The sequence below is a fragment of the Leucopleurus acutus genome, assembly GCF_964270905.1.
Source record: "Leucopleurus acutus genome assembly, chromosome: 4".
Taxonomy (NCBI): domain Eukaryota; kingdom Metazoa; phylum Chordata; class Mammalia; order Artiodactyla; family Delphinidae; genus Leucopleurus; species Leucopleurus acutus.
Window position 1 is genome coordinate 3,087,095 of NC_139146.1, and position 26,075 is coordinate 3,113,169.

Below are 26,075 nucleotides of genomic sequence, written 5' to 3' on the forward strand. Positions count from 1 at the left end.
CGGCCTTTTGTGTAAAACTACAAACGCAATTTTAAATAGAAGCACATCGGGATCTGGGGATTATTTTTGTCTTCCCGGAATGAGAATTAACGGTACCTGTGGGGAGAAGATCTACGGCAGGAAGAGGCGGCCAACCCCGGAGTGGCTAGTGGTTGGCGGGGACGGCCACCCTGCTGGAGAAGGGCCAGTTCAAGCACTTCCTGCACCTCCTGAGCCACGAGACACCACGAGACTGTCACTCTCTCTTCCTGATGTAAAGATGCTGAACACATTTAAGGGCGACCACATTTAAAACAAACCCAGCACTGGGACGGGGCGGGGGGAGGTGTGAGTGATTGTAGCTTCAGTGGGGCGTGAGCACGTCCCCTGTGAGAAGCTGGAGCGAGGAGGAAGGAAAACGACCTTGAACGCCACCAGGGCAGAAGCGCAGCGCTCGGGGTGGTGGGGGGAGCTGGGAGCTGCCCTCGGGCTCGGCCTCCCCGCCCCAGGCCTCCCGCAGGCGGAGCAGCTCACAGAGGCTGCTCGCTCTTCTTGGTGGTGGCCGGCCGCAGCTCCCCAGGCCCGTGGGCAAATGGGCAGCGGTCGGAAGGCAGAACACAACCGTCAGGGTGATGAGCGAAAAACCAACAGATGCGGGTTTTGAACGTTTCCGAAAACTGCCTCCGTTTTGCTTCTGGTTCCTTTTCCTTCCGAGGCCTCTCTTCCCTCCAGTCGCGGATGCGAACTCGCCCGTTCACAACTGGGGTTGGGAACAAAGAGAAAAGACACAGCCGAGGAGTGAACTGCGAGCTGGGCAGGCGGCCGGGCTCTGTGGGGACAGCTGTCCAGGGCCGGGGTGCGGCCACAGGAGATGCAGCCCCCGCAGGCCCGGCGGCGGGAGGGGGAGAGGCGCGGGGATCCCGGGCCGTGGCCCCAGCCCCAGCCCCCAACCCGCCCACGGCCTGCGGTCCCACCTACACACACAGGAGCGCGAGGGAGGGCCGAGGGGAGCAAGGACCGGGTGCAGGCGCCGGGGCTGGGAGCCGTCAGGAGGGGCTGCCGCACGCCAGGTGGGGGGCAAGGAGCCGGCGCCTGAGGTCCTGGGCGACGGGACCCGGGCGTGGCCACTCGTGGGCACCGGCTCGTGGAACAAGGCCAACGCCGACCACGAGCGTGGTCCCGACGCGGGCAGGACGTCCGCGTGGCGGCACTGGCCCTCGAGGGCACGCGTCCGCATCATAAGGAGGGAGCGGAGCGAGCGGGGGGAGAGGCCCTGTTCAGGCAGGTGGAGACGAGGGGCAGGCTGCAGGGGCCAGCAGGGTCACAGGCAGAGCCCCCAAACGTAAACGGGAAGTAGGGGTAGGGGCGCGGCAGCCCTGTCGGCAGGGGCAGGGCGGGAGGCCCTCACAGAGCAGCAGGGGGCTGAGATGCGGCGGGGGGACCTGTGTGGGCGGGGTGGCCGCAGAGCTGGGCAGCTGGAGGACCCCAGGGCGGTGCACGGGGAGGGCCCGGGGCCGCCCAAACGCCTCCTGAACCAGTCGCCCCAACTCGGCTGAAGCCGCGCTGGGAGCTTCCGCTTGGCCGCTTCCTCCCGAGACGCCAGCACCCCCACGTGGGACGGGGCCAGAGCAACCAAACCCGCCCTGCTTTTCCCTGGAAGCTGTACAGCCGCCTGGAGACGGAAAGGCTCGGCAGAAATAAAGGAAGCTTACTGAGCAAATCTGGCTCTCCAGCTTCTAAGGAAAACTCGAAAGTGTGCATTCATGCTTGAATTTCGCTTTCAAATTGCCTCGTGTCGCAGCAATACGAGACTGTCTGTCTCTGCAGACTGATGCTTATTGAAAACTGCCCCCTGAAACCAGAGGAAGGAACCGCAGAGGTGCCTCTCCGCACGAGGGACACAACGCAGGGATTCACCCTCAGGGGGCGGCCGAGAAGCACCTAGGAAGGGCCAGGCCGGCCCTGCTTCCCACGAGGCAGACACTGAGAGCTCGGCTGCCCTGGCCCGGGAGCTGGGCAAGCAGCCACCGCCTTCCACAGGCGCTCCCACAGCAGCCCCTCCTGGCGCAGCCAGGAACGACACGCCCCAGCCGTGTGCAAAGGAGCCTGGGAGGTGAGACTCCCCCAGACTCCCGCCGTGGGTGCCCCAGAAAGACGAGGAGCCCCTGACGGCCTGGACAGACTCAAGAGAAGTCCGGGCGAGAGGGTGAGGAGCTCGCTGGGGCCAAAGCCAAGTGCAGACCCTCACCCTCCACAGAGGCTGGCCCGTCCACGCTCCCTCAGGGCGGGCTGCCTCGCAGTGGGCCCTCCACCGGCCGTACCACGTTTCCGGAGCAATCCCTGCAGGGTCGGGGGAAGGGGACCCAGGCAGGATTTGTAGGGCCTGTGGAGCAGGCACTGGTGATGAGGGGTGGCCCTGCGGAGGGGGGCCAGGCCGGCTGACAGGCCCCCGGCCCCAGTCTGGGCAGGCCCGTGCCCTCTGCCTGCGTCCCTCCAGCCGGCTGGCAGGCCAGACCAGCAGACTTCCCGATTTTAAGTGAATCACAGGCACAAAATGTGCTCTACGGAGCTCACTTCTCACCCGACATTTGTGAGCCCACTTCCTCCCCAAAGCGTGAGTCCCTCAGACTCGGTGGACCTGCTGTTCGGGCTCCCCCGCTGTCTCTGACCACAGATGTCACCTGAGCCACATGTCCTGAGGAAGCGGCTGAGGATTCTTCCAGAATCCCACTAGGGAGGTAAATTTACCGGGACGGTGCGGCGCGCTCAGCAGCACCGGTTCAGGGTCCCTCTCGACCCGGGGGGCCGGCCCAGCCCCCAAGCTCGCCGGAGACCCTGGGCCAGGGACCGACCTCGCTGAGCTGCGTCCGTGTCCTCAAGGCTGAGCGCGGGCGCGTGCCCAGCCCACAAGGTGCTCAGGGCAGGTGGAACTGACGCATCTGAAACTCTTTTCACCTCCTCACTCATGTAAAACTAAACCACGTTAGTTTAAAAAATAATCTCCTATGAGATAAGACCCAGCTTTGGTGCTTATTTTTTGCGTGACTGGGTGTAGAATGTTTACTGGAGTTCAACCCCCAAGCCTCGTACGCTTCAGCGTTTCCAAAAATAAACGCGCTCAGCGATGCAAACCGCACAGAAAACCGATCGCACATATGCATATTTACGATGGGGGAGAAAAGAACACTCTTTCATGAAACCAAACAGAAAACCGTGCTGGGAACAGCAGGAAGCAGAGCAGCCCCCTGGGCACAGCGAATGTCAGTCAGGAAAGCTCCACGCAGTGCAGCCCAGCTGGGCGGGGACTCCCAGCCGCAAGGCCCACCCGCCCCCTGCCTCTCCGCCCACCAGTGGGCTGCCCTCCACAGCCCCCAACCCTGGACCCGCCAGCTCCACTGCGGGGCTCACTGCCACAGCAACAGCAGCATTTAGCCGACTGAGGTCAAGCTGAAATGAAAACCAGCGTTAGCTCTGGAAGGCCCCCCGCAGGTGCTGCGGGCGTGAACACGCGAGCTCTCAGGTGCACACACAGGGGCAGGTGGTACAGGTGTGTATGCCTCGGGGTGGTGCACACACGGGCGGCGCGCACGGAGCTCTCAGGTGCACACGTGGAGGTGGGACCGCAAGGCGGCAGCACTCGCCTCCCGAGGAGGTGCACAGGCCGAGGAGCGGACAGATGTGCTTCTGCATCTCCGTGCGCGGTCCCTCCACCCACGCCCCCCGTCACCGGGCAACCACGCTGGCGGCAGGAGTACAAAGGTGCGGGGGGAGGGACTGGCCCACATCCCGGGGCGCGGGACAAGGCCTTCAGGCCCAGTGCTGGCCAGCGCCCTCGGGTCAGACTTCTATTCCGTGCTGCCACAGTGGCCTCCCCACCTCTGCAAAGGCCCCAGCCCAGCAGGGCCCGTAACCCCTCCCCACACAGACCCCCAAGGCACCTGTCCCAAGGGAGTGCCCACCCACCCGCCGGGCGCTGGGGACGGGTGGGGACAGGGAGGCTGTCATCTGGGCGTGCAGCCGCCAGCACGGACAGAGGGGGCCAGGCAGGCACGGCCTCCTTGCCGGACGCCCCGCTCTGCATCCACGCAGCTGCTGAGCCTGAGGCACTGCTCTCCGGCCGCCCCTCGGGCCGCCTGCACGAGCTCACGGGGCAGCTGGGCCTGCTCCTGCCACCACCACAGCGAGCCAGCGCGCCGCTGCCCGTCACAGAGGCCCAGGTCCCCCACGGCCACAGGGGGCTGCGGCCCGCCAGCCCTACCTACCCCGCCCCCACCCCGTTCAGCAAGGCCCCATCCTGCACTTCGCACACGCTGCTCCCTCTGCCTGAAGCGTTTTCCTTGTTCGCTTCACCAAGTCCCAGCTCAGATGTCATTTCCTAAGCGAAGCCTTCCTGATGCCTGTCTGAGGTGAGGCCAGGCCTCCCAGGGCGAGAATGTCACCTACGACACTAGGGTGATGCAAGAAGACACCCACTATTTTTAAAGCCACGCACAGAAGTACTTAGGGGTGACTAGCGTGTCAGATGGGATGTGCTTTAAAATACTTCCACAAAGACAAAGGGGAAAAAGCTTTAAGAAGCAAACACGACGACTTATGGACCCTCTGGCGGATGTGTACACAGAACTTCTTGAACCCCAGGTGCCCATGTAAACATCTGCGACGTCTCCCCTCCCTGTCAGGCTGCAAACTCCAGGAGGGCAGGGGCGGCGGCGCCCCGCTCTGCAGCGCTCTGCAGCGTGGAAGAGCACGCAGGCCCCGGGCCCTCCTTCCTCCGCCCACCTGGATCCCAGGGCGCCAGTGTGTGTGGGGAGGGGGAGTGCAGGCACATGGGCCGGGGTAGGGAGGCCTCCCTCCTCTAGGCTCAGGGCCTGGCTGGGAGCTCAGCCAGAGGCCAAAGCACAGCAAGTACTGAAGCTCCACCCAGAAAAGCTCCCCAGCCACGGGAGGCCCTGCCAGCGCGGGAGGAGGGGGCGCGTCCTGGACGGGGCGGGGCTGGGCCCGGGGGTGCCGGGCAGAGGCTGGCAGCATCAGAGAAGCAGAGGGGCAACCCACATCCTGCCGCGACTTGAGATGCACGTGAGGGGATCTATCCTCTAGCTCTGAAACTCCTCTCAAATAAGGTTTATTTCATTAAAAAAAGTGGGGGGAAAGGCAGGAGAGGGCGGGGGTAGAATCTGCACGAGAGCAGCTTCTCGTTGCCTCGGGAAGCGTGGAGCCCGTCCTCAGGCACTGAGAACCGAGGGAGGCCCGGCCCAATCCCTCACCTTGGAACACCTGCGAGCTGTTCCTCAGCAGCGTCTGCAGGCCCCCGCACTCCCGCTTCAGCTTCTGCAGCGTCTCCCTGTCCAGCTCCCCGGCCACTTCCGCCAAGGACAGGCTCCCTGTTGAAGACAGGGTTTCCCCCACGTGAGAACTTTAGTTAAACTGAATTCACAGCTTGCTGGAACTCCGCAGGCAGAGCCATCGCACCTGAGATGTCAGGCCGCACGCGCCGTGTCTGACCCCCGAGCCTCCCAGACACAGCAAGTCAGCCCTGCCGCGTGGCCCAGCCGCTGCTCGGGGCGGGGACTGCCATTCCACGCGCCAAGCCCGCCTCGCAGCCACCTGGAACCCCTTCTGAGAGGAGATGGGAAGTCCGGGGGAAAATTAAATCCTGGCCCAGAAGCCTGCCCTCCTCCCCCAGCCCCCAGTCTAGAGCCCCACGACGCGGGCTCGCACGTGCAGCTCCACACCGCTGCCTCTCACCCTTCCACGTGCGTGTGTCCCGAGCCTGCCACCTCCCACCCGGCGTCCCCTCCGCCATGCCTGGCAGAGGGTAGACCCCAGCCTGGGATGAGTGAGGTCCTGGGGACAGACCCGCTCACTGACGTCGCGCAGGGCTCAAACACACTGGGGGTCCCGAGCCTGACGCTGGGGCAGGGGTCACTAAGTCCAGTGACCAAGGGCGGAGCGTGCAGCTGCGAGGCTGAGGGTACCCCCAGCCCCCGCCGGGATAGGCTTCTCACGCCGGTTGGGGCCGTAGGAGTACCTCAGACCGGCCCGGCTGTTGGAGACCCACCCGGGGAGGACGGCACCCCAGCTCCCCGACGTTTCCAACGGGCGGGCAGGCCTGAGACCCCATCATCATCGGAGCCACCGCTACCCACCCAAACTGAGCCCAGGTAGAGACCCCCATCTTTGCTCACTATCAGGGCGTCCCACCCCAGGTACAGGCCAGCGTTTCCTGGGCACAGTCATTCCCAAAGGACCCCGCAGAGGAAAGGACCATCCTGGGAATTAAAGGTCAGAGTCCACGTTTTCAGAGCCGCCCGCAGGTCCGAGCCCCGAGGCAGCGTCCTCCCTCTCCACCTTGGCCCGCCTCTGCAGGGCGCACCGAGGAAGGGGTGCCGACCCACAGAACTCCCCAGGCAGCTGGGCCTTGTCCGCACTTATGCGGACAGTCAGACCCCTCCACCAGGGCGGCACTGGCTACGGCCGCCACCGGGTCCCCAGAGAGGCTCTCCCAACCAGATGCTCCCAGGGTCAGGTGATCCCTGGAAGGGGTCAAGCTCAAGGGCACTGCCGCATCACACGTACACGAGGGATGGGAGGGGCGTGAGGATGAAGAGAGACTCAGCAGAGCACCATCCACGCTGTGGGGGGAGAAGGACCCACTGCTCACCCCTCCCTGGGCCGGCCCACCCACGGGGCCAGCGGGCAGCATCCCCAACAGGCTGAGGGTGGGGCCTCCATCTCCTCCAGTGACCCCGAAACTCAGAGGGCGAGCGCCTGGCTGCTCAGGAAGCCCTACAGCACCCTCGGGCAGCAGCCCACCAACAAGCGCCTTCCCTCAGCCCATCTGCACACTCCTAGTGACGTGACAAAGATGATGAAGACTCCTCTTGACGTTTAACAATGACCACACAGGGACGTCCCTGGTGCTCCAGTGGTTAAGGCTGCACGCTCCCAGTGCAGGGGGCCCAGGTTTGATCCCCGGTCAGGGAACTAGATCCACATGCATGCCGCAACTAAGAGCCCACTTGCTGCAACTAAAGATCCCGCACGCCACAAGGAAGATCCCGCAGGTGGGCAACTAAGATCCGGTGCGGCGAAATAAATATTTAAAAAATGACTAAAGGGGGCTTCCCTGGCGGCGCAGTGGTTGAGAGTCCACCTGCCGATGCAGGGGACACGGGTTCGTGCCCCAGTCCGGGAGGGTCCCGCGTGCCGCAGAGCGGCTGGGCCCGTGAGCCACGGCCGCTGAGCTTGCACGTCCGTCCGGAGCCTGTGCTCCGCAGCAGGAGAGGCCACAGCGGTGAGAGGCCCACGTACCGCAGTTTGAAGTTGGCTCTGAGAAGAGAAGAGCCCCTGCCTGGAGCCCAGCCAGTGCCCAGGGCGCCCGTTACCTCCCCGACTCCAGGCCTTCACGCTCCTGCTCTGACCCAGGGCACCCGTTACCTCCCCGACTCCAGGCCTTCGCGCTCCTGCTCTGACCCAGGGCGCCCATTACCTCCCTGACTCCAGGCCTTCGCGCTCCTGCTCTGACCCAGGGCGCCCGTTACCTCCCCGACTCCAGGCCTTCACACTCCTGGTCTGAAGCCCAGCCAGTGCCCAGGGCGCCCGTTACCTCCCCGACTCCAGGTCTTCGCGCTCCTGCTCTGACCCAGGGCGCCCGTTACCTCCCTGACTCCAGGCCTTCGCGCTCCTGCTCTGACCCAGGGTGCCCGTTACCTCCCCGACTCCAGGCCTTCGCGCTCCTGCTCTGACCCAGGGTGCCCGTTACCTCCCCGACTCCAGGCCGTCGTGCTCCTGCTCTGAGAGCTTGTCACGTTTGACTGCTTTCTGCCCAACAACAGATTCGCCACTTGCAAAACCACTCGGCCAATAAAATCTCGAGGGAGGGCGGCACAGTTCCTCAAGCGCTTGGCTTTTTCTCTGGGGCGAAATCCAGACAGCCAGAGTCCTTCGGCGGGGGACTCCAGTGTGTGCCTGGCCCCGGCGTCCAGGGCTCCATGCCCCTCGGGGCCATCGGCACCACCGGCAGCCCCGGGTGGACAAGGGGCAGGGACCTGGCCAGGTGGGCTCACAGGACCACCCCGCCTGCTGTTAATGTAGCGGGTTCTCCGCTCATCCACAGAATCTTCTCCAGCGGGTGGGTATGTTCTGGATTTCCCAATGAGACATACCTACACGTGAAAAGAGCACAGGAAGTACTTTAGCAGGTTCCAATAGTATCTCAACGTTCTCCAGGGAACTCTCTTATTCTGGAGAATAAATTCCACGAAAGTCTTCGACACCTATCATGAAAGGAATCCTTATTTTAAAAAGTCATACCAACCAATGACTTAATATACTATCAGCAAAAGCCCACAAGAAGCTTCATACCTGACTTCCACAGCGCCTAACAAACACGACAGATCAAGGTCACCTTTACTGAGCCAACCAGCCGCACCCCACTGCACCCCTCTTCCGCCCCCCACACAGACCCTGACGGTAACCCTGCAGGGCTCTCAAGGGGCAGCGCTGCCAGAGCGAGGAGAGCACGTGTGCACCTAGCAGAGCACCTGGCACGGCGGGGATGTCCAGTTCACGCTGTCCCCTTCCCCGTTCGCACGTCCAGACGAAGGCTGCCCTCAGGAGCCCCGGGGAGAGCCAGGCCCCGTCCGGTGAGGCCGCAGTGGGTACAGCGTCTCTGGACGTCCTCTCCGGGCCTGAACCCAATGAAGGCGAATCTGGTTGCATCAGAGCCATCCCTCACTGCTCTCCCGCTGTGCCACCTGCTAAATGTCTGATCTCGGGCAGGTGACAACTTCTGTGTGTGTGGAATAAGGCGTGGCACGTAATCAGTCCTCAATTAACAGCTGCTGTGTGTGGACACCGCACTTGCACCTGACCCCCGAACCTTCCAGTTATAGGAAACCTGAGGTTCGGAGAGATTAAGCAATGCTCCGTGGTCTCCAGCAACCAGTAACGGAATAGCAAATGCAAACATCAAAACGGTAGGATCCTCGTACCTACGTGACCCAAACTCCAGCAAAATTCCATTCCAACCTCAGAAGACTGACTTGCCAAAAGAGAGGACATGGAAGAGCATGACGTGAAGGCTCTGAAGGTGAGCCCTAAAGGACACTTCCAAAACGACCTTGAGCAGCGACAGCAGTGTACCTGAAGCCGACAGAGGGGCCCAGCGCAGGCAGCTAAGCCCGAGCCAGGGCCCGGCACCGGCCGGCGAGCTGCTGCTCCCTAGTTGGCAGTGAGGACACAGGCAGGGAGTGTCTGTGATGTGGCCCCGAACGCACTGCCAGGAAGTGGCAAGTCGAGAGTCAAGCTCAAACCTTCGATCCTTTTCACCACCGTCACGCAATCAAGCTGAGATCGGGTGACAGGTTTTTGTGTTTAGTTTTTCACAAAAAGCACTGAGGTCCACAGTCTCATGAAAAAAAGTTAACAGAGATTAATGAAACCAATGTCAATGGTTCCCCTGACTCTCTCAGTAGTTCAAGCCCCCTGCGTGGTAAGCAGGTCGGCCCCGACCACCTGGCAGGGTCACAGGCAGTGCAAGGGTCAATTTCTACCTGGAAAAGTTCATTTCAAGCAAATCTGAATTAATAAGCCTCTTAATGAGGAAATGTGAAATCCTTTTGAACTTCTGAAGAATTTCAGCCTGTAATTTGGGACCCTAAGTCAGAAGTTAGAGCGTTCAGCCCCAGGCAGCACTACGGCCAGAAACCTGTAGAGAAGCCAAGCTGACACCCACTCTGGGAGGGTCCCCGAGGGGCAGTCACAGTTTCTGGAAAAGGGATGAAGACCTGCTGAGGGTTCCTGCAGAGCTGCCACAGGGCGGGAGAAGGAAGCGCCAGAGCGCCTGCAAAGCAGGGATCTGCAGGCACAGAACAAGCCTCTGGACCCGCCAGTGACGGACGGGGATGCTGGGATCAGCAAGGGCACCTCTGGGACAGTCACACCTGCAACCGTCCCAGTGTCGTCTACGGTTCTGTGACAAGGACGGCCCCAAGCTCTCCATCTAAACACCTCGGTGTCACCCGCCGAGGACAGCCCAGGTGACCAGGACGCACCCTCTTGGTGGAAGGAATCCTAAGACAATCCTCCTCCACGTGGAAGCCACAGGTCGACCCCACCTCGGTGATGAAATCCAGGTACCCTCGGTACTGGGTCTTCTTACTCTGCCTCCGCTGATACTTCCCAACGAAGTCAAAGAAGCAGCAGGGCAGGACGAAGAAGCGGCAGTTGTAGGAGGACCTTCAAAGACAATCAGCGACACGGAAACCCAAAGTCTTAAAGAGATTCAATGAAGAAAAGTCCCCAGAAAGCCACGCGGCAACAGTGTGCGCGGGGAAAACGCAAACGATGTGCTACTGGCTCATTTTGTTTTTTATATAAAAAGAGGAATTATAGCCTTCCCCAATTTAATTTCTAGAAACAATGCAGCATAGCATCTTTTCAATAAAATAGGAATCTAATTACTTTTATTAAAAATATTTTTTTCTATTGCAATTATGATCATCAACTGTAATCTAAAACTTTCTGAAGTACTTGGAGATTTCAGCTGTTGGACAGGAAATTTCAGAGGTAAGCACAAAAAAGATTATGATTTGCTCCTTGACCTGTATTATCCTAAAACAGTCCAAAAGGATGGCCCTGGAAGGTATTATGCTTAGTGCAATGAAGTCAGACAGAAAAAGACACATACTGTACGTTATCACTTGTCTGCTGAATCTACAAAATAAAACGAATGAAAATAACCGAAAAGAAACAGACTCACAGATACAGAGAATGACTTCGTGGTCACCAGTGGGGAGAGGGAAGCGGGGAGGGGCGAGGCAGGCGTAGAGGATTAAGAGGCACAGACTACTATGTATAACACAGATAAGCCCCAGGGATATGCTGTACAGCACAGGGAACACAGGAAATATTTTATGAAAACTACAAATAGAGTATGACCAAAAAATTTTTAATCGCTACGTTGTACTCCTGAAACTATATAATATTGTATATCAACTGTACCTAAAAGAAAAGGGGTGGGGAGGGCATTAAAAAAATAAATAAATAGAACAGTCCAAAAGAACCTTGGATAAAAGAGACCCGGCAATGAAATGTGCAAGGGCAGCAAGCTAACGCACATTCTAAAGAAGTCTGACCGAGGCAGAGAGCCCAAAACTGAGACAGAACATTTCAGCAGAGGTCTCTACTCTGAAAGACAAGCCTCCTGCTATCAGGAAAAACACACGTTTCAACACTGGATATAAACACTGTGGAAGTAATCACAACGAAAATATAATGTGAACATGTGAACCACATACATAATTTTATATTTTCTAGTATCTGTATCTTCAATAGCAAAATAAAACAGGTGGAATTTATTTTAAATTTAACCCAATATATCCAACAGATTATCGTCTCATCAATCTGGACCAGCCACATTTCAAGTACGCGATAGCCCCAAGCAGCCAGTGGCTACGGTTCTGGACAGCGAGGTTTAGGCAACAAAACATCCCCAGCCACCACTATGCTAACACCTCCACCTACTCACCTGGCCGCAATCACAGGTATCCATGGCGTTAGTTCATCAGAATGGTTTCCGATTAACCAATCGACGTCCGGGAAGAGGGTCTTGTCATTTGGTGTGATTGCACTTTCCTACAAGAAAGACACAGAACAAGACTGAACGTGTAGTAAATAAAATCAGAGCACGGAGGGAAACAACAAACGCAACCACCCCTGCAGAACCGCAGCTGTTCCTGGCCCGGTCTCAGCCCCTCTGGGCTGCAGGTCTTCATCTGCAAAAGGCGGAAGCTGGGCCAGGAGTGAGGAAGTGTGTGCCCAGCCCGGCCTGCCCGAGGGCACGGCTCCTGACAACTTTTAGCATCATCGCTGCGCCGATGAGCCAACAACACTTCTGGACGCTCATCTTCTTTTGATTATTAAAAATAGCCTTTTTACATAAATATAAGACAGCTAAAGGAGACAGGGGACATGTGAACCACTTTACTTTTGACAGGAGGAGGGGCAAGAAACGGCCTGCAGAGGGGGGAGCGGAAAGCTGGGAGGTCTGAGGCTGACTTGACATAGACCCTGATGCACTTACACAACCCGCGGAATGAGCGCATCTATGAAAAGAGAAAATATAGGAGGAATTTGCAGAAGTGTGCACCAGCCTTTGCTATTACACTATTACCTTTTGTGAACTCTCAGACAGCAAGTTTTTACCCACTGAACAGGCATGTTCACCACTGTGATTGTGTCTGTAGTTAAGCTGGGAACGGCTTGCTTTGAGGATTTAAGAACTTTAAGTGAACACCTTATCCTTTCTGCTAATCAGCAGGCCGTCATTAATTATCAAAGTCAACAGTCTCAATGGTGAAGATGTCAGTGAGAACTGGAGACTGTACAGCCGAAACTAACACAACACTGCAAATTAACTATACTTCAATGTAAAACAAAGGGTTAAAAAAAAAACTGGAAAGAGAGACTATATAACCACTCAAAATCCACTAATTTTAGAATTGAAGAATGAACCCCCACGGCAAGTAAGCAGACGTGTTAGTTCTCGGTCAGAACAAATGGGGAAGACACAACGTTAACCCTCACTTTGAAGGCCACGGGAGTGTTTTGCAAAGCTGACGGATATAAAAATTGAATTTAAATTCATCTTTTTCGTTCTTGAATAAGCATATGTGCTTCTATTTTCACATATATTAAAATGCTGAAAACAGTATTTCAGTGAAATACTGAAAATGGTCTACGCGTAATTCGAAAGTAGGCAAACTTTTGATACTATCAAAAACAAACTTTTAATACTATTTACTCTTTCTTCCCACCCATTCTACATTTAAATTTGCCTGCCTCTTTAAACGGTCTATATTTACAAGAACGAATTACGCTTAGTAATTATCACAATCACGTTTACAGTTTTCTTTCCAACAACATGCTAGACAAGAAAGCTCTACCTGTCTACCTGCCAGCCTCCACCCTCACATTTAACACGGGAAGATGCAGGACTCTTCCTCCAGCTCGGCGACCAGAGGTCCAGGTGTAACGAGAAAAAAATGCACAAGAGGTGAGACACAGCACTCCTACTAGCAGGTCTTCACTGAGTGATGGGTGGGGTTTCCCCCACTCCACGGGGAACCTCGAATAAAGAACCAGAATCTTCTACCTGTTCTCCAAGGGGCACATTGTGCCAGCCAGCTCTTCCTTGGGGTCATGATTTAAACAGAGCCTATTCAACTGCTGTGTGAACTTTTTACCCAAAGAAATTATTTTGCTGTTTCTCCCGGGACACAGGGTATTTGGGAATCAACCACGTTATTCCCTTAGCTTTGATCGTCAGCCTCATCGAAATTCAGAGCCCAACTTTATTACCTGTGTGAGGACACGTGGTCTGTACATGTAGCCGCAGAGCCTCCCCTGGTCCTTCATCTGGTTTACCACCATTCCTCAAACCTGAGATTTTTTTTTAAATGTTCTAATTTATTGTAATATATGAATATACAAGCAAATGTAAACTCTCGTAGCATAAAACAAAGTATAAATATATAATGAGAAACTGAGCAAATAAAAAGCTGCCGGGCAGCTGCAATGAACCTCCCTTCCTCCAATGTTTTTATATTTTGCAATAATATTCTCAACTTTAATAGAAAGGCAAAGAGAAAATATCCAAATAGGTCTTGAAACTTTCGTTTTCTTTTCACAGATGAAATGATATACCCGAGATCTGCTTGGAAACCACGGCTGGGCTGATGCTGTGGTCGGGGAGGGGGAGGGATGAGACAAAAGAATCGCTGAGGCGGCCGATGAGTTGCTGGGGTCTGGCACGCGGGCATCTCTCCACGACGAAAAGCAAATGCCCTTTTCATTTCTCCAGTCAGCATCCTGCCCTCGGGCGGATGAGACATCGCGTCCCGGTCACCCCCGCGCGTCTTCGCTCGGGGACAGGGTCTAGAGGCGATGCGGGCAGCTGGACAGCAGAGGCCCCATGGCGCCCTGGGGCCAAGGGTGCAGCCCCACCGCCACGCTCCCCCGCCGGCTTGGAGGCCTGGGCTCTTAGAGACCAACGCCGGGAAACGCTAGAGCCCTGACCTGCCGCGGGGTGCTGCGGAGGAGACCCCCCTCTCTGATGGCTCGGAGCTGCTCTGGACCACAGCAGGGCGGACGGGGCTCCCTGCAGCCCCGCGGTCACGACTGAGGCTAGGGGTGCTGTCCGTCCCCGCTGGACGGCTGCACGTGTGCAGCCCGGTCCGGCCACTCCACTGCGCTCCCCTCCGCTGACTCCTCGCCAGCTCGCCGTCTTGCTGGAGCCCACTCCTGGCCACGCTGCTCACAGAGTGGGACCACCCATGGTGCCCCCGCCCCGGCCCGGTCCTGGCAGGGTGGGCACTCACTGCCTAGCGGAAGTCTGAACATGCGGCCTGTCCCAGGCACCAGAGGAGATGCAGAGGAGGGGTCGTCCTCCGCCCCCGCCACCCAGGCAGCCAATAGCCCCCTCGGGCACCCACAGGAGATGCAAAGGGCCTGCGGCAGACCCGGGGGAGGAGACACGCCTCCGGCTCCGGCATCGCTCCTTCGGTTTAACCAGAAGGCTGTGGAGGTCTAAAGCTTCATCCGCCTCTACAGTCTCAGGGCACTGAGACGAATGTGGACTGCTGTGGTTATGAGCATCTCTGACTGGCCCGTATGCAGAGACACCCCTTCAAATAACCGCGCTGAGGTCAAGGGCAGGGACAGCGCCAGTACCTCTAAGTGCGTCTCTGGTCCGTACATGTCCCAAACCTTTCGTCTTCGGACATCAATCCCTCTGCCTGGATGCTGAAACGAGGAATTTCAGGAATCAAAGGTCCAGGTCAGTACACCACAATAAATTAGCAAGAACAGATCAAACTCTGCAGGTATCACCCCCTGCGTTAAGTGCAGGAGACCCTCAGCTCCTCGGCTGCTGAGAACAGACACTTGCGTCCTGCGGGGCACAGACAGAACCTGTGCTGCCGCGGCTTCGTGAAGGGGAACAGAGCCAAGGCGTGCAAACACCTCCACGGCCACACGGAGCCCTGGGAAATACGCCTGCCCGGAAAGGGAGCCGGCTCCTCTGAGCTGGTCAAGTTCAGCTCTCGGGCTCACCTTCTCTTCCAGCCCCCAGACGAGCCTCGTCCTCAGGGTCGTTCTCATCCAGCGCACCCTGACCACACGCAGCTCTCCCGGGGCCCCACCCCCATGTCCCCACCCACTGGCTCCTAGTCAACACCAGATGCGCTAACACCCCACAGACAACCTGTTCACAGGGGTCACAACTGCAGCCTCACTCTTTTACAAAGCACCTCAGAAAGCCCCGCCTAACAACCCCATTCCAAAGTCCCACAGGTGAGGACAAATGTGTCTGTCCATAAGGCAGGATGCTACGGTCACAAGAAAACCAGCCTTCGGGTCACCACGACTGGGCTTCAATCCCCACTGTCACTCTCAAGCATGAAGCTCACTGGGCCAGGTGACGGCGCTGCTGCACCCAGTGCACTGGCCTCGCCGGACGCCGCGAGACGCTGGGGGAAAGCTGACACCTGCGAGTCCTGAACTGCTCCCAGGGCCGGGGCTGTTCTCAGCTCTCAATGCCTCTGCTTCACAATCCAGAAAATGGGTGCAAGACTGACTATCACAGTTTTACATGTGTATGTGTATCAATACAATACATGGGTGCCTGACTGTCCTCTGAGCTAGAATCTAAACTTCTCTAGGGCAGAACCCACCTTATCCTTTATTCCCCTCTCTGTGCCTTGAAATGGTGGGTTTTCCAAAGAAAATACTGACAACAAAAACATCAGAGCTGCTGAAAGCGTGCTGTTCCGCAGGCCGAGTGTCTGAGAACCCTCTTCTAGTCTCACGAGACCGCTGTCTTTGGTCCTGTTTACAAGCTGCCCGCCCCACAGAGTTCGCAACCAGCCACTATGCCAACAGCCAGGCCACCTCTGAATCCCGATCGGACCAGCAGAGAAAGACCCTGTGCTGGGTCTGAAGACGCTCTAGCGAAGGTACAAGAAACGGCCCCAAGCGCGCAGAGAAAGACCCTGTGCTGGGTCTGAAGACGCTCTAGCGAAGGTACAAGAAACGGCCCCAAGCGCGCTTTACCCCTTCTCCGCTCAGGATGTGGACCAGGAGGCCGTTCCCACAACCGAGGTCGACAAAGCACTGCCTGGCTGTCTCTCCCCGCTCAGCTCTCTCTTCTTCCCATAGAATCTAAGCAAACAGAAAAAAAAAGACCAAAGTCAGTTTGTGATTCACTTCACCCCAGAGTAATTCAGACACAACCCCACCTGGAACTGCAGATCCTCTCCCACAACAGGAGGAGCGGCCTCCTCCGAGGCCCTGGGCCTCCGCGCATGTGATGCCTGGGTGAGCAGAGTGAGGTGGGATCCGCCCACGGCCCTGGCCGGATGCTGCGCGGGCATCAAAGCCTTCTCCTTCCACCCAGAGTCCACGTTCACGTGGTCGTCTCTGGGCAAGAGCTGTACAGATTACTGTCAGTTCCTTCAGGCGTTCTCTCAATTCTTCAAGTGTTGTATACTTTGAGAAGCAATGTTATTTCGAAGACTAAGAGAATTACGGCTGAAAGGCAATTGCAAGGTATCTCCTCTAAACATCTCATAGATGAGAAAATCAAGACTACGAAGTTGAAGGCCTGCCCAGATCCAGGTGGTCAGTAAGGCAGCCGAGAAGGTCTAGAACTGGAAACACCGAACGCGAGGACTGCTAGGTAGGCACGTGCGTATCAGATGGGCCCCGACGGCAGCTCCCAGACGTAGCCAGCATCTCCGTGTTCCGTGCTGACTACTAATCAGGAAGGCACTGCTTCAGTTCAATTCCTGATGTTACACTTCACAATTCAGACTCGTTCTACATTCATGCAAAAGCACCATGCAAAGTTAAAAAAAAAAAATCCCTTGTGTAACCAACCCTGGCCAACAGAACCGTAGAAGTCCTGAGCTCCCCGGAGCAACTCCCGCCCTTCCACCTAAACTCAGCCCGCAGAGCCTTACCAGCAGGTAGGCAGCAAGAGCCACGTCTTCATGCACGAACTTCTCAGGGTCAGTTACTTCAGGCCACACCTACAACATTTTCAAGGGCATGTGTAAGTTTTCACCGCATCTGTGTGTGGAGTCTGAAGCAAGACTGTGGAGTAAAGACATCGTCTGTAAGACATTTAGGTGGGGCCGCTGGGCATCAGAGGAAAATGCTGAGCTATGCTACCCTCGTCACTCATCTAGACAAGTATGACAGACAAGGAAATGAGGGGCGGGGGGTGGGGGTCGAGGAAGCAAAGGCGCAGGGGTCAGGAGGTCAGTGCTGCATCCTCTGGTCTGTCAGTGAGTTGCCGTCACTTGTCAGGAGTGTCACTCAGCTGTTTGTCCCCGTCTCCCGATCTGTAAAGCGGGGATTGACTCTGCCTCAATTACCACGCAGGATGACCAGCAGGTACTGTGAAACTAGAAAATACTGGCTGTGCAAGTGTGAGGCCTCATTACTAACATCAGTAACGTGCAGAACGGGAGTTTGGCAGATGAGAAAAAAACTGATGGCCAATACTAAACGTTCAGATTTCTGTTTCCAGTCTAGTGGATTAGAGAGTTTGGACGAACCATCTCGCCAAGGACAATTTTAAAAGCTGGAAGAATAAAGAAGTCCCTTCTTAAAGGTACTAAACAGTAAGATAATGAAGAAGCACTAGGCCAGGACCTGGGAGAGAAGGCGAGGCCAGCCGAGGCCAGCCAGCCCCAGCAGGAACGCCTGAGACTCTGGGGATGCTCTGCTACACAGCAAGAGGGGACTGACACAAAAACACGTGGCAACGATGAACCGTGGTTACTTCTAGGAGAAGGGAGGGAGATACGAACAGGAAGAGTACAAAGTAGGTTCAACTCTGTTAGCACAGGCGCCTCGGAGATATTGCGGGTTCAGTTCCAGACACCCCAACAAAGTAAATATTGCAGTAAGGCGAGTCACGCAGATTTTTTGGTTTTCCAGTGCATATGAAAGTTCCGTTTACACTACAGAGTAGTCTATTAAGTGTGCAATAGCGTTGCGTCTAAGAAAACAATGGACGTACTTTAATTAAAAAATACTTTATTGCTGGGAATTGCCTGGCAGTCCAGTGGTTAAGACTCAGCACTTTCACAGCAGAGAGCGTGGGTTCAATCCCTGGTTGGGGACTTAAGATCCCATAAGCCGCCTGGTGCCGCCAAAAACTAAAATACTTGATCGCTAAAAATGCCAACCATCACCTGAGTCTGCAGTGAGTTACAGTAGTAACATCAACGGTCACTGATCACAGGTCACCGTGACAAATATAATAATAATGAAAAAGTCTGAAATATTGTGCAAATTACCAAAATGTGACACAGAGATACGAAGTGAGCAAACGCTGTTGGAAAACGGCGCCAAAAGACCTACTCCGTGCAGGGCCGTTACAAACCTTCAATTCGTAAAAACTACAATATTTGCAAAGCACAATAAATGGAGATATGCTTGCGATACTTTATTTCTTAAGCTGGGTGTGAATACACAGATGTTTGTGGTTACCTTCTTTTTACATCTTCAAGTCAAGGACATTTTACAAAATTGGTCTCCTTTTTGGAAGTATATGCTTTTGTACTTTAATTTTTCATATATTTTCTTCAAATACCTTTATGTTTATACTAAAGAATTATGGTAACTTAGTATTTAAATATTCAATTATTTTAAATTAAATTATTCTCCTTTTGTTCTCTTGAAAAAAAATAGTAACGTGCCAACACAAAACAAGACACAAAAACCAAATCCTTTTCCACAGCGTAACTGCCAATGTTTTCATGGTCTGCATCCCTCACTATGTCAAAGTCCAGGCTGCGATGTGGGGCCTTAGGTGGGTATGTTTTGACTTAATGTCTGCATTTGTAGCTCACAGGCGAAACAACGTCACCTGGAGCAGCTTGGGACATCACCTCGTTTCAATGGGGGTGGGGGAAGTCACAGACGTCTCTGCCCAGAATTACCTTGGTCATGTCTTTATACTTCTCTTTAAGCGCCTGGTGAACCGTGCTGTACTTCATGATGGAAATGAGGGACAGGGTGCTTTTGAACCCACTCTGCCTGCTCTCCACACACCACCTGGCCAATCTGGCCAGCAGCTCTTCTCCAAGCCAGGTGGGTTTGGGATACACAATGCCATCTGAATGCCATCTTTCTGGACAGAAAATTAAAACAGATATGAACCTTTGAAAATAAGAGAAATATGAGTGAGCACAGCTGGTTTCAATTCTTATTTTCAAATTACACATTTCTTTGCCAAAAGAAGAGAGAAATTAAGACAGCTACGATGACAAAATATGGTACCCCAAACACAAGACAATCTGGAACTAGTTACAGAATTTTCATCCTACAGAGAAAAACACATTTAAAAAGCAGAAAGAGTTCCTCTTCTCTTGAAAACGTTGTTAAAATGCATTTACACATCTAACGAAGCCCATCAGCCCAACGACAAAGTTCCTCTCACCTCCCACTTCATGCACCGATTAGCTAGATGCTAAAACGTTTATGGATTTCTTTAACTTTTCTAGGTTTTATACATTTCACATGTGCTACCCAGATGTAGAACGCTGGTCCACTGAGTACTTCCTATCCAGGAAGCTGAACGCTCGGTCACCAAGCTGAGGACATATACACAGTCCCTGTGGCTCACAGTCCTTCTAGGTCACCGTGTGTCCTCTGCCACCAAAATGCAGAGGCTGCGGCCCTGTCTGTTCTGTTCGCCGCTCGACCCCGGCCCCAGCAGTGCCTGATCACGGCGGGCGCTCGCTGTCTGGGCACCGAGTGAACGCGCAACCCGCGGGCCTAGGTCACGACAACACATCCACCGAGGCTGCGGCCCAGGCAGTGCGATGAAGGGGAGAAGCACCAAGTTTGCTGGCGCACAGAAAAGGAGGCGGCGTCCAGAAGCACAGGCGGCTGGGTGAGGGGGCAGAGCTGGAGGCAGGCGCGGGCCAGGGGCAGGGGCAAGGGGTCGCCGGTCTGGTGAGAGTTACGACTGTCAGGCTTTTGCCACCAGGCGCATCAAAGGGACACAGCTCACTCCCAGAAGTAACAGGTGCCAAGTGTCCACTGAGAAACACGCCCCAAGACGCTCACCTTTCCCGTCCCTTCCCTTCGGAAGCTATCCTGCTGGGGTTGATGGCCTCGGGCCTTTCCTCTGCTCTTCCTGGGCCCCACGCTATTTCCCAGGTGTCACCGGCGTCATCACGGCTACCCCCTCACCCGCTCAGGCCTCAGGGGCCTCTCCCGCCCACCCTGGTACGATGGGCACAGCACTGCCCTTGCCAATGAAGGGACCGGGAATAGGGGCCTCTTCTCTGCCCGGCACTCAGCACCACCTGGCATTAGAGCATTCATCTGTCTCTCCCGGGCCTTGCTGGCCCCCAGCTACCCAGCACAAGCACACGGTGGGCACACCGAAGTCCTGCTGAAGCCAAGCACAGACCAGGAGTGCTGCATCCCACGGTGGCAACCACCAAACGTCCATTTAACTCGTGTTCTGCTGAGAAGGCCCCATACCTGGCCCCACGGTGTGGCCAGTTCCCAACGCAACGCAGGTGACAGCTGCCCGGCAGGGCAACGACAGGAGATGTCAGCCGGGAAAGATGGAGAGTAGCCACCCGGGCACTCGGAAGCTCATGGAGAACAGGGGCTGGGATTCCACCGCATCAACCACACTGAGCGTCTGCCGCGGCCGGAGTCGGGCCAGGCTTCCCCAACCAGGTGAGGGGACAGCAGCCTCCAGCGCTCACCCCACAGCTCCGCCATCGGCACCCCCTGGGTGACCCACACGGGCACACCCAGCTTTCCCACGGGGTCTGCCCTCACTCTCCAGGGGAGAGGAAAGGGCCTCGGGGCAAGGCCCCTCGGGGAGCATTTAACAACCGGCAAGAGGCTTCACCCCGGCCGACCCTGAGCACCCCACCCAGCGTGTAAGCCTACAACAGGTCCCTGGGAAGCCCGGCCCAGCCCCCTCCTGGGGGGCTCAAAGATGATTAAACCCGTTTCAGAGATGAGAAGACTGAGGGCCACAGAGGCAACGTACCCAAGCTCAATGCTGGTGGGGAAACGCAGGTCTATGTGACTCCAAAACCAAGCTATTCCCAATGTACCCCTCAGCTCTCTATGAAACCACGTGCAAAGCCCATCCCCAAGGCTGTCTTGAAAGAATAGACGCGTGTGGCTCTTAGGAAAACACCAGCAGAAGAACAGCAAGTGATTTAACCCTCCTCTGACTTTTTCATTTAAAAAATACCAAATGGAAGTAAGTCAAATTTCACACTGTCCAGACAGGCCCAAACACCACGTGGAATTAAGGGAACGGATGAAACTGCTGCTTTTATGATAAACATCACAGAACACCCGCTACGTCTAAGACCCCGTGAGCCTCAGTGGACAACAAAAAAGAAGGCTCCACTTACTACCCGTTACCAAGGGGTAAGAAATAACAGAACAACGAATGCACTGTGTTTATTTGGATTCGGTGCTAGAACCAGGTGCTACTAACCATCAAGGCTACACAGAATGCACGGGCCCTCCAGCCAGGCTATGACCACCCAGGGGCCAACAGGAACAAGGACGCGTCAGGGAAATGCCAACTAGAAAGCACGTTCCCACAAACCCGAACCGCCTGAGAGAGAGTCCCTGCTGCTCCTTGGTGACCGGAATCTCACAGCTGCCTAAAGAAATCACTGACTGGGGGCTTCCCTGGGGGCGCAGTGGTTAAGCATCCGCCTGCCAATGCAGGGGACACAGATTCGAGCCCTGGTCTGGGAAGATCCCACATGCCGCGGAGCAACTAAGCCCATGCGCCACAACTAGTGAGCCAGCGCTCTAGAGCCCGCGAGCCACAGCTACTGAAGCCCGTGCGCCTAGAGCCCGTGCTCTGCGATAAAAGATGCCACTGCAATGAGAAGCCTGCGCACCGCAACGAAGAGCAGCCCCCGCTCGCCGCAACTAGAGAAAGCCCGCGTGCAGCAACCAAGACCCGAGGCAGCCCCCCAAAATAATTAATTCATTAATTTAAAAAAATCATTGATTTAAAGCATCAGTCACCGAGAGAAGAATAAGTTATTCGGTCCTTACCATTCTCCTTCGCTCTGACTGAGCTGAATCTGATACACGTTGCTCGTCTTAACCTTTAAATTCCCTTCACTGTCTTCTTCCAAAGGTAAAAAAATTACGGTTCCATTGAGGACATCTGGGAGAAAAAAGATAGGGATAATCGATTAAAGTGCTTAGTTCAGAGTCTCATCAAAAGCGGTCTTAAAAAAACAGTACTGAATCCACCGTGCCTTCAACCCCCAGGGCTTCTCCCCACTCGATTTACATCAGCGAATGTCCTGGCCACGGCCCATCCCCAAGCCTGCACCGCGCCGAGCTGAGCGTAGTCCTGAAAGGCCCCCCCCCCCCGCCCCGTGGAGGAGCGGTGCTCACCAAGAGGAAGAGGACAGGCTTAGCCCACCCTGCTCTTCTGTGAAGCCCATGTGAGAATGCAGACATCCACGTCTGAAGGCCTCGTGGGCACTGATGCGCTCATCCCCTCAGGCCAGGAGAGGTGAAGTTTAAAAGGTGATAAAAGCTGGAAGGGCTCCTAAACTAGTCTGGGCAGCAGGGTCAGAGAGGGCCTCCTGGAGGAGGGAACACCTGCGAAGAGTCTTACAGGGGCACAGAGGCCCGCAGTACTGGAGGGCGGGGAGGGGGTATGCACCCACCAGTAGTAATTCAGCAGCGCTGCTTGTGGTGGACAGAACAGGCTCCAGAGACACCCACACCCTGATACCCAGAACCTGTGACCACACGGAGTTGTTTCATGGCAAAAAGGGACTCTACAGATGTGAAGAGGGTTATGGACCTCGGAAGAGAGAGAGAGCATCCTGGACTACACAGGTGGGCCCCGTCTAGCCACGTGAGCCCTGAAAAGCTGAGAACCGTCTCCAGCTAGAGGCAGAAAAGATGCAGCAGCAGGGGAAGTCAATGAGGCTCTGAGCATGAGTCAAATTCGGCACGGGTGCGGCTCTGAGATGTAGGGAGGCCTCCAGAGCTGCCCCAGGAGCTGGCCTTTTCCCTTATCCCTTTACCACTCATGGTCCAGCGCTCTTTCACCATCTTCCCCAAGCCTTCCAGACACCACCCCAATCCACAACCCCACCCTCTGTACTAAGGAGTCACATTTCTACGTGCCCCCTCCAAAAACAATGAAAAATCTGCAACCTCCCTGGGGCATGGCAAGGAAACTGGCAGACTAAGTGCCTTTAGTGCCTTTTCACTTACTGGCTGGTTTTTAATCTAACTGCAGCCTCTGCGAGAGATTCTCCCCGGGACCAAACTTTAGGCAGGCTCCTCTGAGGCCTGTCTCAATTAGGGTTCAACCTTGGCCTATGAAGACCTGAACAAACATTGTCACAGCTCAAGGCCACATCCCTAGCATGACCCTAGGCCCCCTTAAAGTGCCCACCTGAAAAAACTCAAAGTTGAGAGAAGAATAGACTGTTCCAGCCCACACCTGAGCAAGAGCCCCTGGGACCGCCTCCGTGGGAGGGGAGGTCCTAACATCCACAGGCACCAGTTGGCAAACCCAGATGGTGTCACAGGGACTGATCCCCACCTTTCCTGCTTCTGGTTAATTTTTCACCTCCCGGGCTCTACCGCTCCATCCTGTTCCTTCATTCTCCCTGTAAAAAACCCAGTCACCTCTGCACAAATCGCAGTGGAGTTCAGTTCACGCTAGACTCTTCACCCTACTGTGATAGTGCATTACCAATTAAAACCTGTCCTTGCCACTTTCACTAGTGTCCGGCTCTGTGTATCTTTGACACCTGCCACTATCAGAAATACTCTTACCTTGCACGACTATTTCTCTCTTCGGAGCACAAGAATGCGCGTTCATTTTTGGGATGACGGTTCTGAGAATCACGTCCAGCTCGTGCTGAGCCTCTAGCTGCGATTCCGCCCCGGAGCGGGTGAAGAAGGCTAGCATCTCTCGATTGCCGCTGGCGAGGCTCCGGGAGAAATCGTCCCAGAGCGAATCCAGGTCCGGGGCGGGGAAGTCGCCCTCCCCGGCTCCAGCCTTGCCAGGCTGCCCAGGGGCCCCAGAGAGCAGACGCGCTTTGGCTGCTTCCCGCTGGTCCTCCCCTTGCTGGCGCCGGCCCTGGTTCTCCTGGGGGCCCTGCTCGGGGACTGCGCCCGGCCGAGGGCCCGGCCCCCCCTCGGGGAAACACTGGCCGTGTCCCGGCCCCTCCTTGGGCCCGCATCCCGCCGCGGCCCGCTCCTCCGGCTCGGGGCCTGAGCTCGGCCGGGGGCCGGAATGCTCGACCCGGGGCAAGCAGGCGCTCCGCCGGGCCTCTAGGCGAACGCCACACAGCCGCTTGTTGGCCACCTGCGGCCTCTCCACCCACACGGCCACCGCCGCCCAGAAGCCCCCAGGGAGCAGCGAATCCGGGTCGCGAACAGCAACCCTTCCCAGCTCCGCCATGTTCTGTCTCCGCCGAGAGCCTCGGAGGCGCGCCGGGATGACGCACGTTACGGCGCGGCGTGTTTGCGTCATGGGGGCGGGACGCCGCGGCCGGAAGTGAAAGGGAAGAAGACAGACCCACTTCCTTTCCTGCTTTGGGTTCTCTATCGTTATTCGGCTGGGGAGTTCGGGGCTGAGGAATTTTTTTAAAAATTTTATTTTGTTTTATACAGCAGGTTCTTATTAGTTATCCATTTTTTACATATTAGTGTGTACATGTCAATCCCAATCTCCCAATTCATCACACCACCAGCTCCACGCCCCGCCGCTTTCTCCCCTTGGTGTCCATACGTTTGTTCTCTACATCTGTGTCTCTATTTCTTCCCTGCAAACCGGTTCATCTGTACCATTTTTCTAGGTTCCACATATATGCGTTAATATACGCCATTTGTTTTTCTCTTTCTGACTTACTTCACTCTGGGGGCTGAGGAATTTAACCTTTGCTTTATTCTCCGGGGAAACATCCAAGGGTGTCGGTGCCGGATAGTAACATGACCAGAGGTGAGTTTTGGAGAATTCTGGAGGTGGTGTATTTATGGAATCATAAAGGTCAATCCTGCATCCGACGTCTGATTGTCTCCGTATTGTTACCGATCAAAGTCATGGAGCCTACGTTTGTGAATGTCCAGGGTTGTCTTCTAATGAAAGCTCGCGCGTCTCCGTTTTTACTCTGGCGTGCTTTCTCGTGTGGGAGAGTTGCAGCTGCTGCGTTCCTGCGTCTGACCGCTGCCCTGGGGTGTTTGTTAGGACAGGTGAACGTCAGCTGTCACCTGCGTGTTCCCAGGAGGAGCAGAGAAGGGCGGGTCCTGCGGGTTTAGGCCAACGTCAACTGCACAGTCTGCAGAATCTAGTGATATCCCGAAAACCTCAAAGATTCTTCATTCTTTTTGTACATTATAGTCCCTCAGTTGGGATTTTCCCTAAAGGGTCTCTGTCAGAATCGAGGAGTGAAAACGAACTCAGATCATGTGATTTACCAGAGAGAAGAGCAGAAACCAAGTATCTGTTGAATTACGTAAAAGATAAATGAATGCTAAACCTCATAGTCTTTGACCACGGAGTTGATTTTCATGCTGTCTGTATTGCTTTCCCAGGGCCGCCATAAAAAATTACCACAAAATGGATGGTTTAAAACAACGGAAATTTATTCTCTCACAGATCTGAAAGCTCGGAGGGGGAATCTATTTCTTGCCTCTCAACTTCTGGGGGTCGCCAGCAATTTTAAGTGTTCCTGGGCTTGTGGCCACTAACTCTAATCGCTGTCTCTATGGTCATGTGGCCTTCTTGTGTTTCTCTGCGTCTCTTCTCCTGCCAAGACCCTGTTTCCAAATAAGGTCACAGGTACGGTGGGTTAGGACTTTGGCAAGTCTTTGGGGGGAGACATAATTCAACCTCCGCCGCTATCCAAAGATGTTTAGCCAGATGGGATAGCCAAAAGATTAATAATTACAAACCTTATTAGTTGCTAACAGGTGGAGGGACCTGGGCTAAGTATTGAGGATGCAGGGCGAAGGAAGATCCTGCCCTTGAGGAA

General features: G+C 55.5%; 1 protein-coding gene across 1 annotated transcript; it reads right to left on the reverse strand.

Annotated features, from left to right (window-relative positions):
* Window positions 1-277: 277 nt before the first annotated feature.
* TRMT44 (tRNA methyltransferase 44 homolog) lies at window positions 278-25,075 on the reverse strand. The gene is made up of 11 exons (XM_082837854.1): window positions 23,872-25,075; window positions 22,114-22,228; window positions 18,993-19,212; window positions 17,001-17,069; window positions 16,093-16,200; window positions 14,713-14,784; window positions 11,510-11,616; window positions 10,035-10,218; window positions 7,742-8,144; window positions 5,244-5,360; window positions 278-739 (listed from the first exon to the last, which is right to left on the reverse strand). The coding sequence occupies exons 1-11, from the start codon at window positions 24,572-24,574 to the stop codon at window positions 510-512; spliced, it is 2,328 nt and encodes a 775-aa protein (XP_082693980.1). The 5' UTR covers window positions 24,575-25,075; the 3' UTR covers window positions 278-509.
* Window positions 25,076-26,075: the final 1,000 nt, after the last annotated feature.

Coding starts and splice junctions, on each gene's coding strand:
- TRMT44 (XM_082837854.1), bottom strand. CDS start 24,574: ATGACGCAAACACGCCGCGCCGTAACGTGCGTCATCCCGGCGCGCCTC. Junction 16,201..17,000: donor CTCTTGCTGCCTACCTGCTG/GTAAGGCTCTGC, acceptor CTGTTTGCTTAG/ATTCTATGGGAAGAAGAGAG. Junction 14,785..16,092: donor ACATCCTGAGCGGAGAAGGG/GTAAAGCGCGCT, acceptor TCCTCGTTTCAG/CATCCAGGCAGAGGGATTGA.